Source organism: Diadema antillarum, unplaced genomic scaffold, assembly GCF_040938485.1.
Source record: "Diadema antillarum isolate AM-2024a unplaced genomic scaffold, OU_Dant_1.0 seq00000024_RagTag, whole genome shotgun sequence".
Taxonomy (NCBI): Eukaryota; Metazoa; Echinodermata; class Echinoidea; order Diadematoida; family Diadematidae; genus Diadema; species Diadema antillarum.
In genome coordinates this window covers 1,383,728-1,395,860 of record NW_027271142.1, presented here as the reverse complement: position 1 = coordinate 1,395,860, position 12,133 = coordinate 1,383,728, and the positions used below count along the sequence as shown (strand labels likewise).

At 41.1% G+C, this 12,133-nt stretch overlaps 1 protein-coding gene across 1 annotated transcript; it reads left to right on the top strand.

Moving 5' to 3' along the window:
• Window positions 1–440: 440 nt before the first annotated feature.
• Window positions 441–4,733, top strand: LOC139725209 (uncharacterized). The gene is made up of 4 exons (XM_071636300.1): window positions 441–549; window positions 947–1,237; window positions 2,088–3,721; window positions 4,215–4,733. Exons 1-4 carry the CDS (start codon window positions 444–446, stop codon window positions 4,731–4,733), a joined length of 2,550 nt encoding a protein of 849 aa, XP_071492401.1. The 5' UTR covers window positions 441–443.
• The last annotated feature ends 7,400 nt before the right edge of the window (window positions 4,734–12,133 follow it).

The window sequence follows — 12,133 nt, the reverse complement described above, 5'->3', positions numbered from 1 at the left end:
TGCGGAGAGCTCCTTGGAGTAAATTTGTTTCCCTGCAAGTCAAGCCGCAGAAGTTCCCCCGTTCGGTATGACAAGGCATGAATGAAAATTGCAAACATTCTTGTTCACACCGCTGAAAATCTTCTATGTGCTGGAAACTACCTCCTCGCCACAAGCCCGCGTTATGGTGTGACACGGCCTTAAAGTACAGTGTACTTGGTAGGTATCTTTTACCAGTGTGATGGAATATGTAAATGGACACCATGCCCCCACTCTCAAAGCTACCCCCACCATAAGTTTCCAATGTTCTCATGTAAGAGTCTGCAAGAATGCATGGAAAGTGAACTTACGATACTCAGGTGAGCGCGTGACCCCCGGGTCTCTTGTTGGTAACAGATTGGAATTATCAAATACATATTTTGTATTTTCTTTTATCTTCTTTTATAAATCTTACAGGCAGCAAGATGGCAGCTACACATTCTGATTCTGATGACCCAGACAGCCGAAATTTGTCAGAAGGAGATAATTCCGCCTTTGCAGATGACATCTCAAAAGTGCTATCAAGACCAGGTGGGATTGTAATTGATTTTGTCAAATTGGTGGAAGATCAACATATTCACATTGTTTGTACAGTACACTAGTGTGGAAGATATTCACGTGCACTCAAGGCAATGGCCCCTGAATCACTACCTAAATTTATTTTCATGAAAAGATTTATGGTAATCCAGTAAGGAAGAAACAAACTACTTGGTGTCTTCAATACTAGATTGAATGTTTACCAAAACGTGTAAATTCAAGTAGAAACAAATTCAACCAAGGACAATATTTCCTTTTTATAGTGGTCATGCATTACATAGAAACAACTTGATTCTGTGGAATTTTGTTCAAGTGATCAATGCAAAACCTGTTTGATGTGTCTTTACCAAAACACTAAACCCAACTCATTTTTTGTTTATCCCCCTGAAAGAACCACTAATGGATGGGTTCCTAGCAAAACTGGCTCAAAGCATTATAACAGAAGATCGAGCTGAACTACTGGGTTACAAACTTAAATTCACCGCAGCAGACATCGACCGCTTCCGTGCAACCAATCGCCTGGACGGTATCGTCACCCGCAAAGGGACACGACAGATGCTCTTTGAATGGCGTCGTAACGTGGAACCATGTCGTCAGGCAGCGGTCCTGCGAAAAGCTCTGCAAGGTATCGAGCTTGTTGGTGGAAGCCGTGATTTGCCCGGACAGAAGGAATCCTGTCAAGGTAAATATGTTTCTGTCAGTGACAAACTTGTGAAATCATCCTGCAATAACCTGACAAAAGAACTCATAGAGGACGTAGTAATCCATAAATTTTCAGAGATGCTGTGACACCTGGCATCCTCTTAGAGATCCAAGATGCTATTTAGTTCACCATGTTTATGTCCTGCTTGAATATTTTTGCAGGGGTTGTGAGTGTAAGATAGGCAATATTTGACATGACAATTTTCAGTGAATCATTCCCATTAAGACATTTTACATTGGTGAACCCTATCAAAGTCAAGTCTTCCAAAGCTTCATTGATTCTAGAGCTAAGAAATTAAAACACAGAAGCAATTATAAAAAAATAAGCGTATCATCTACTCCCCATCAAATTGCTGTGGCTTTTTTTTTTTCAACCCATGCTCTTCCAATAGCTATTCCCATAAGGATTCAGGATCTTCTATTGTTTCTATTGATAATGGTGATAAGGGCATATAAGGAGATTACCATGGCAGTGTACACATAAGATAGTGATATTTCATAGCAGAATTTGAACTCAATATTCAAATTAAAAACTTACATCAAATTGCTCTACTACTCCACATATTTATTTAGAGGATTAAAGCATTGATACGTGTATTTTAAAATCATGTGTTCATGTATGGACCAATCAACCTTTACAGATTAACGATAAAAAAATGCAAGCTATATGTGTGAAATATGCCCCACTCGAGTCATGAGTTGCAGTAGAATATTTGAGGTTATATCAGCTGAGACAATTAGCAAAAATTACATGTGTATGTGTTTCAAATACACAGACATCTTTGATCAGAAGTTGCCTGTTGAGAAATGTGATTTTGTAATTCCCTCAGATGTGATCCAGCCACTTCATTCCCATGTGCCTCCAATGAGAAGGAAGTCCGTAGAGCACTGCATTTTACAAACCCTTAGAAGTCATTACAAGACAGTCTTATGCCCCATTCAACGCAGACCCTGGGATCCAACCGACTTTGTGGACCTCAAACAGTTGTTCACCCATGTGAATCTCGTCAAATATGACAGAGGCAGCGGTGAGCTAAAGAAGATACCCCTGGAACATTCTGTGGATGGCATATTAGAACTGAAGGTGGACGGAGACTTTCCAATGAGACTGCTTATGACTGCTCCCGGTGGCCATGGGAAGACCTGTGCTGTAGCGAAGTTAGCCTATGAGTGGGCACACAATGTGCCGGGGTCACCAATGCGAGATGTGTTTGCTCTCTTTGTACTAAAGATGAGGGAGATAAAAGAAACTATGAGTCTCGGGGATGCAATTGTCAGTCAGTTAACAGGCGTTATTTCCGGAGTCACTTCGGAAGGAATCGAATCATTCATTGAAGAAAATCAGGACAAGTGTATGTTGATATGTGATGGCTACGATGAGTTTGGAGGGAGCATCAAGACCAGAACCTTCAAGGAATGGACCAGTCTCATCCAGGTACTGAGAAATAAAAAACTGAAAGATTGCCGTGTCCTTGTCACCAGCAGGCCATTTCTTGAAGGGGACTTCCTTCAGGGAGAACTGGCTCGTACATATACAAAACTGGAGATTGAAGGGTTCTCAAGAGAATCAGCTACAGAACACATTGCCCGTTATTTTGCCTCTCGATCTAATTCCCGTGCTGGGGAAGATCTCCTGAAATATTTAAAAAAGAATGTGTTCCTCACAAGTCTTATTAAAGTGCCATTATTTTGCACAATGGTGTGCCACCTGTTTGAGGTAAATGCTATATCTGACACTAGATCCATGTGTAGCCTGTTTAAAAACATAAACCACTTCCTGCTACATCATGCAATGTCAAAAGAAACCGACATTCTTCCTCGGAATACGGAACTCGACGATGTGATAAAAACCCTTGGGAAAGTTGCATTTCATGCACTGATGTCAGACAGCATGAATGCTATTTTCAAGGACAAGGATTTTTCAGAATGTCCAGAATCTTTCACGTCTGGTGTAAAACTTGCGATTCTGTCCTCCACCACAATCCCTCTGAAACATGTAGAGCACAACAATTTGCCAACTGCAACCTCAGTGGAGTTCTTTCACAAACTGGAGCAAGAGTTCTGCGCCAGCATGTATCTATTGCATCAGCTGCATGAGGACCAAAACACCCGCCGATCGTTGTTCAGGCTCAGGAGACCTTTGCCTTCACCTCGCCTGCAATGTATTAACACAGTAGCCAAGACGCTGGAGTTTAACAATGTGTTGTGTTTTCTGGCTGGAGCCAGTGCTTGTGCCTGTCATGCAGTCTTTAGGCACATTGCCAAGCAGGCAAAGGACTTTGTGATGTTTTACAAATGCCAGCTAATACTGCATTGTATAGTCGAGGCAGACTCTACTTATATCACCAGACGTGTGATCCATGCCCTGCAAAAGTGCTTTTGGGATGGTATTTTGGATCTGTACCCGCTGACAGAGAGAATCCTAATGGGCATGGAACAGTTACCACAGGCAGTCAAGTCAAAGGTAAATCGTAGGACCCTCTAGTCTTTTCAGCACTGTCAATATCATGGCGATTGATGACGTAAAAGTCATTCTCAACCATTACAATTGTTAGCTTTATAGTCATCACAGTGATTATGAATGGATGATTATTGTTCTTTGTACAAGCTTCCCTTTACATATGAAGACTTGTTTGATAAAAAGATTCAGTCACAGTAGCTCTTTCTCAATTTTTTTTTAATTGAGAAGATGAGAATGGCAGTGGATTGAACCAGGAAGAACTGCTTTCAAGTCTGCTTCTTTTTCTTTCTTTTTTTTACCCTGGCTCCTGCAAAGTTGAGAGGGTAATGTGAGTGTGAACTATGCATCCCTTCTGGATCTGGCAGATGTGCATCTCACAGAGTGATAATACTCTTTATGTAAAAAAACAAGTATCAAATAAATGATGAGTGTGGTTTAAAAAAAGCAAATAATATTCGGCATGTGAAATTGTGTATTCTGTGTTTTTCTTTTGCAGATTACAACAGTTTTCATGTCAAGCACCAGCCTTTCTCTTGAAATGACTGGTAGACTCTGGTCTTGTCTGGTATCCTTTGACCATCTGCACAAGCTGTACCTCAATGCCGTATCTCTCACTTCCAGCACCAGTCTACCACCTCTGCCATCTGTAAAGCACCTCGAGGTGTGGTCCCTGCCGGTGGGAACATTTGACCTCCTGATCGACCCCTTGAATCAGTTGGAGGAGCTGGAGGTTCGGATTGGATATGATGGCGATGCCTCTGACACGCTGACCCGCATTGCACAAGTTGTGTCAAGGACATGGAAAACGCTTAGGTCCGTCACTATCAACGGAGTGCTGAACTGCTCCAGGAGCCACGTGGGCCAAGATGAATGCCAAGACTTTGTCCAGTTGCTAAAGAACCAAGCCCCTCGCCTAGAAAGGCTCAAGCTGGTGGAGGTCAATGTAGCTGAAAGTGGACTGGTCTGCCTCATCACATCTTGCCAACATTTAGCTTCTATGAAAGAGATTAGGTGATTTGCATATTCTTGTACAATGTATTTAATGTTGCAAGATGTTCCAAGTTAACTTTCTTTCTTGCCCATGACAATAGAGTCAATAATTGTTTGGCAACCTTGCCCCTTTTTGGTAAGTATAGCTGATCAGGTCTAGTTCATTCACCTCCGTGGGCAAGACACAAAATGCACATTATTACTATCTTCAAGGATGTAGTTCCCTGTAGGAAGTTAAACAGCACTGTGATTGGATCAAACATGTAGCCCAGATAGGGGCTAAGGTATTCATTCACCTGGGAATGTGGTGAATTCATATGGACAGAACACATTTTGAGAAAGGATTCCTGTATTGAGACATGTCCATAATTATTATTATCAGCGAAATTGCCGCCATCATCTACTACAAAAAGCCTCCCAATCATATCATAACATACATGTACTTTCATAATGTTTTTGATGTAGTCCAAACTGTACCATTGTGGATCTTCATACTTGACTTCAAGGTGTTCATGCAGTTTGATACTTCACACACGAAAGAGAAAAAAAAAGTAGAAGAGATGAAGATATTTAGAGTGTAGATTTGTTGTACAAACTGCCCCATTCTTTTTGTTTTGTATTTTAAACTCACAGTTTGGATCTCTGTGTGAGTATGGATGTTACAATTTTCCAGAATGCTGTGAAATCGTGTTCCAGTGCCAAGAAAGGTATTCTGGTCGTAGTGAAACATGTAAGTCATAATGTGTGCTACCTGGGGCTGCAACAATGGGTAGACATAGTGGCTAACAGGTTGAAACTAAGATTTATTGTGACAGTAATCTGTTTGTCTGTGTTTTTGCTTCCTTGAAGTATTTGTTTTGAATATATAAAACTGTTTATAAGTCTCTTCTGTCATTCTCTCTCTCTCTCACACACACACTCTCCATTCTTGTATGTACATTCCCCATTTGTGAAACCATGCCAGTGGGGGCCCGTTGCATGAAAGTTACAATGATGGTAACTTTGCCATACAAATTACAATGGTAACTTCCATGGAATTCTTGATTGTGATTGGCTGTTGAGTATTGTTGCCATGGTAGTTACCATTGGATGGCAAAGTTACCATCATTGTAACTTTTATGCAACAGGCCCCTGGTGTTTTGTCTGAAACAGTTGCATGCTAAACAGCAAACTCATTATTCAGGTATGAGTTTCTTCACCCCTCTGAATAATATTTTCCTTTCTTCTTTAAACTCATTGTTATTCATTATTTCTTTGGTCTTAATAGTTGCGTGAGTTATGACACTAAATATAATATCAAGGTAAATTCACTGCCGCCTTTGTTATGGAAGGAAATAAGGGAAAGTGAAATTCCGTGCCTAAGAGTTTGATGCATGGTGTGCTAATACCATTTTGATGCACATGTATTCATATGAAGTGTAAGGCAATAATTTAGTGTTAATGGGAAATGATACCCGGATATATATTTTTATATTTTGGTGATAGTAGGTTCTGTAATCCTATTGGTTAGTCAACCATGCAGTATTTCCTGCATTTTGTGAATGAGGTCATTCCCCCTGTTGTACAATTGTACAATATTTTGTGTTTTGCATTGTCCATGTTGTTCATTGTGGTGCATCACATGTTCAGCTGTGTGCTCTTGAACTGTTACAATTCTACAGATATACTACAATGACTATCTAGCAGCACTGCAACAGTTAGTTTATATGAAAGAAAGTCAAGAAAGTACAAGTGGTGGGAAGACTAAAATTTCTAAAATGTAGAGAATGAGGTCTATGTCTTCATCAAAAAATTTACTGGAAAGATTTGACTGAAAGATAAATATTGTTGTTTGTTGCTTGTTCTCACAAAATGGGGTAATATCTACTGCCTAGCTCCATATTCAATGAAGCCAAATGGTGCCATATTCCATTCACCGTTTGCCGTGTACACAAAATGTGGTACTAGACTATAGATATTTCCCCAATTCCATCAACAGTCAGGGGGTAACAAAGAGTATTGAGTGAATGCAGCTATACTAGTAGAATACAATGGAAAAATGTGAGGGAATCAGGCCATCTGTTCAAAATTTATGAATTTTAAGGTTTTGGTGCTGCCGTACAGTGGACTCCCGTTATAACAAAGTCCTCAGGACCGGCAGTTTTCTTTTGTTATATCGGAATTTCGTTATAACCGAACAAATAAACAATAGAAACACATAGAGTGGATGACATTGCAGCCCAAATTTTTACTTTGTTATAACCGTGTTCGTTATAACGGGAGTGCACTGTATTTGGATAGGAAGGATTAGTTCTTGATGTCACTGCTGGACAGCAATACAAAGAATTATAAAGAAAATCCACAAAAAAAAAATCAATTATGGGTACTATTACCCTCTCCCCTGCTTTCTGCAAGAGATGCAAGTCCAGCATTCTTTCATTATACCAGAAATGCAAATACATGTATGCTGAATTCTCTTTATTATTTTCTTATATCATTTTCCAGTGACCACATGAACTCTTGTCTCCTCATCCAGCAATGACTGCACAAAACTTTTAAGAATTCCTAAATTGTCTGATTTTTCTCAAAATCACAGATCTGTTCTACTGATACATTCATTCAATCCACATTATTTAGGTCTCATTTTCCATTAGGTTTTTCTCTAATGAGACATACATTGTACACATGTATTTTTTAAGTGCTCACTTTCTCCCTTCCTAGGAACCCTCAAAATTTCTTTTAGCGTTCCATTTTATTTGTTCAGACTTATTTTCTAGCTAGGCAATTTTCTACTACATTTTCAGTGTTTATAGTCAGTTTGTGAAATTGTTCTTGTAATGTATAAATCTGTTTGATTATGTATATGTACTATACTACAGTGTACAGTTATTTAAGGTTGTAACTGCACTGTTTTTGGATGGCCTGCAAAGGCAGAAACAGTCTTGAACTCTTGTTCTCTCTATTACTCTTTCAGCCTGAACATCCTGTGTTTAGTGCCACTGTCAAGCGCATCAAATGAAAATACCAGGAGATATGCCTTGCCACCAAAACACAACATGGTATGCTGTTCAATCTTCAGAGTTCTTCCATTGTTGCTGCTACGACCATCAGACAAAAGAACAATTTCTCCTCATTCCAAACTGTTGTTGAAAAACAATGAACTTCTGAATTTCAAAAACAAACTACTTGGATACAGTACCAGTACTGTTTTATTGAAAACAATTCCTCTCGAGTGTCCTTAACTGAAGTGCTTCAATCTTCCATGTGTCACTAACTGAGGATCTAGGCTCTCTTGCTCATGGAAAGAAAAAAAAAATCACATGGCTTCAATGTATTGCTTGTAGTGTAAAGAGTTTTGAACAACTACCGGTATGCATTGCAGCTTGGAAAGTGACATTTTTTTTTGGGTGACTAACATAATTGTCATGGGAAATACATCTCTTCTCATCGAAATGCTTGAAATGCATCGATAGCACACTGTGTACATCTGGACTTGTTGATTTGACTTAAAAGTTTTGTTTGTTGCTCATGTGCACATCAAATATTTAGGCACTTTTTTCGAGGTACATCTGGTCTTTCTTTGTGGACACTGTGATGTACACTGTACATCGCCAGGGTAACAATTGACCGATTCCCGAAAGGATCATAATTTGTGGAATGTGCCTATTGAGCAGTCGCAGATAATGCTCATGAGGAAGCGATGGGGGAAATGATCAACTTAGAATAAATGATGTGTTAATGAATGGAACAAAGAAATGGCCAAATGGATTGACAAACAGCGGATAGCTGGATCAACCTAGAATAACTTTTGTATTGATGAATGTAACAAAGAAATGGTCAAATAACGGACAAACGGCAGATAACTTGATCAACCTAGAATAACTTGTGTATTGATGGATGGAACAAAGAAATGGTCAAATGGATGGACAAACAGCGGATAGCTGAATCAACGTAGAATAAACAGTGTTATTGATGAATGGAACAAACAAAATGGGCAAATTGATGAACAAACAGTGGATAACTCGCAACACAGTTCTGCAAAGAACCAGGAGTCATTCTCCAGCTGCAACTGTTTCTGCTGTGTCTAATTGTGAGTCAGCAAGAGAGAATACAGAACCCGCATCGACGATGATAATGCCAACAATGGCAATAATGGAAAAAAAAAAATATGGTCTTATTTACCCAGAGTAGCTTTGTCAGTATTTAATAAAACTGCTTTTCCAGATGGCCTTGTCATGACTCTCCAGAGGAACATAGTGAGCAAAACATCTTGTAAAAGCATGAACACACTCAGCAGGATTTGAACAATAGACCTTCTGTTTACAAATTCAGAGGCATAGCCATACCCAATTTACCACCATGATCGCACAGGCAGAGTAATTAAACTTATACCTTCAAAGCAGAAGAAAAATTATTGTGCCTTAAAGTCTTGACTGTTTACTTGGGAAAAAAAAAAGAAAACAATAATTATGAGACTGCTGAAAACCTGCCACATGGCCAAATGGCGGAATGTTTGCCTTCATTGCAACCTGTGGTGGACACAGTAAGCGCATGATATCTTATCGCTAATTGTAACAAATAATGTGATGGCTATTGAAATGTAACAAATAAAGTTATGGTTCAAGTGATGGTTACTGTGTATATAACTTTGATCTATTTACTTGACTTTGTGTACACTGTGAGTCTCGTGTTTTCTAAGCGAAAGGCCGTGTCACACCTTTCCGGGCAAGCTACGCGTGCTTGTCGAGAGTAGGGGTTTTCCGCGGACGGCCAAGAATGTTTGCGAGTTTCGCACTTGTGTCTTACTTGCTTGACGTGTGCTACTGACCTACTTGCGTGTGTTCCGTGTGACCTGCGTGAGAGCTTTGAAACCGATCCGTTTTCTGTTACCAGGGACTTACGGGTACTGTGAAGCACCTGCGATGGGGTTGCCTGCGAAGTGCTGCCGGTAAGGGTCTTCTACCTGTGTTTTGCGTGTACCTCTGCAGGCAAACCACCGAGAGTCACTCGGAATAAGTTTTGAGCATGCCCAATTGGCCTTGTACCGTGTCTGGAGAAGTTTTGCGGGTTGACTTGAGGGGAAACAAGTTTGCTACCCCGAGCTCTCCGCAGTTGGTCCGCACTTGACAGTATATACCTAGCGCGCAGAGCCTTCTCAAGGCTCTGTATAGCGCGTCTCTCGCCCATAGTTGCCCAGAGGTGCGCACGCAAGTTCGATTTACCCGCAGCCAAGTTTTGAGCATGACCATTTTTTTTTTTTTCGGCTCAGTCGCGGGGATTGCGGCAAAGGTCCACGCAGAACGCCAGTAGGATTAGCAGTAGCACCTCGCAAGCAGCTCCCACGCAGGTACTTCGCTGTTCAAGTATGTGGCCAAGATAAAGACATTCTGTGGGATTTCTGCTATTCCATCAGAGGAATTCTTTCACTGAGTTGTCAGCCCCCACGCGCCTGGCATGCAGGTCACACTGAATTAGCGCAAGTAGAACTGAAGTAGAACGCGTCCTGCAAGTTAGACACATGCAAAACTCGCCCAAATCCTTGTCCGCCCTCAGAAAAATGTCTGGTATGCTGGCAAATCCCCACATGCAACAAGCCCGCGTATATCTTGCCCGGAAAGGCGTGACAGGACCTAACATGGTTGCGGGTAACAAGGATTTGCGTGTGCACCTCCGGGCGACTACGGGTGAGATACGTGCCAGGTATTGTCATGTGCGGGTCGTCTGCGGCGACCTCCGGGTAGTATTGTTCTTCGCAAGTCCAACTCAAGGCTTGCTTGGAATAGTGTGATACGGCCTTTACCTTCAAGCAAGCTTTTGTGATTGTTCACCAATTGAGGGTATCGCCAATACGTAGGTGCCGTGCGCAGAGCAGCGTTTTAGATGCATTATGGGATAGCTCATGGGACAAACTTGCCCCGGTTTTGGCTGCACATACACTTACATCACGCTCTGTCTTTATAAAAAGGTATTTTTTGTTGAAGATTTCTTCGCTTTCCATCATGTGACTAGCACATTGAAGCCTTGCAGTAGTGAACCATGACTCCAGTGACCGCAAATCAGTAAAGCTTAGACACTTTCAACTCTTTTAAGCTGAACTACAATGTATAGCCAAGAAAAAAGGGCGAACAACGGAAAAGCGGGCAAAGAACTCGTATGGGAACTGCGGCTCGCGTGAGACAACCGGAAGCGAACAAGGGACCGAGGAATCCCACAGTGCACATGTGACAGCGCTCTTTAGCGTGCGCAGGAGTTTTTTACGTCATTGGCGATAGCGAGAATTGTCGCCCATTGCAGGGAAGTGCAGTTTTTTCACATTTTCATCTTTAAAATTAATGCCTTGTTTTGGCCAAACTGCAGCAGAAATCAAAAGGGAGGGGGAATTTCATTGTATTTGGAAAATGTGTTGATGTTCCCAGGAGATCCCTATGCTGGCACTCAACTTGGCAGTCGGGGGGGGGGGGGGGGTACTCAAGCCCCAAATTACCATTAAGGTGTTGCTCATGGGGTCTGCAGGAATCTACGTATAGTGTATACATGTATATCTAAAGATTTTTAGAATGGTTTGCCTCACGCGGAGTGCCATAAAAGTGAAGTGCACTGCCAGTCACTCGTTTTTATCACTGGGCATTCTACAGTTACATTTTATGTCAGATTTGTACACTGTAATCTTTAATACAGTGGTTTCATTTTGTCTCGCATTTTATGTCATGATAAATGACATTCTTGTGCACATTGAGCTCTGCTAAACAAAATTCATTAATTTGTTACTGGTATCTATAAATGAAAACAGAGATAATACAAGAGAGCAGTACCGCAACATAATGATTTACACATTGGGCCGAATGCATAAACGCTAGCACTGAATTGCTTGTGCTAGCCTTTTACTCGAATCCGTATGCATAAAAACAAGCAATTGCTTACGATTTTCCAAGCTCTGTAAAACGAGCTTGAGCTTTTGCTTAGCTGGGACGTTCCCTTTTAAGTATCATTTTCATATTCATGAAAGAAAGACCACACTTGTGAAGGAGTGGTATAAATCTACAAGAAATTACTCGGAAGTAGAGTAAGAAATCTTTTCATTTCAACAACGGGAATGTCTAGTGGTTAGCACGCAAAATGTGATGAAAAACAGGTGAGACGTCTGCCTTCGGTGGAGAGCAAAGAGACCCGCAGCAATGCTCCACGTGCGATCTGGAAGATCCGGGCTACTGTAAGCAGTGATGGGAATCAGCCATGTGTGTGTATAGTTGTGCGTGTGCGTCTGTGTGTACATTTATGAGTGTCATTTCATAGCTCTTCCGCTATGTCAGGAAATGTTTCCGCACACACATGCCCTTTCAAATACATGCTGCCACACTCCTTTGTTCTTGTGTTCGCACAGGCGTGACGTCCCTTTTGTTGAAAACGCAAGCAATTGCTCGTGCGGGACAAGCAAAATGTATAAAC

Coding starts and splice junctions, on each gene's coding strand:
- LOC139725209 (XM_071636300.1), top strand. CDS start 444: ATGGCAGCTACACATTCTGATTCTGATGACCCAGACAGCCGAAATTTG. Junction 1,238..2,087: donor ACAGAAGGAATCCTGTCAAG/GTAAATATGTTT, acceptor TAATTCCCTCAG/ATGTGATCCAGCCACTTCAT. Junction 3,722..4,214: donor CACAGGCAGTCAAGTCAAAG/GTAAATCGTAGG, acceptor TTTCTTTTGCAG/ATTACAACAGTTTTCATGTC.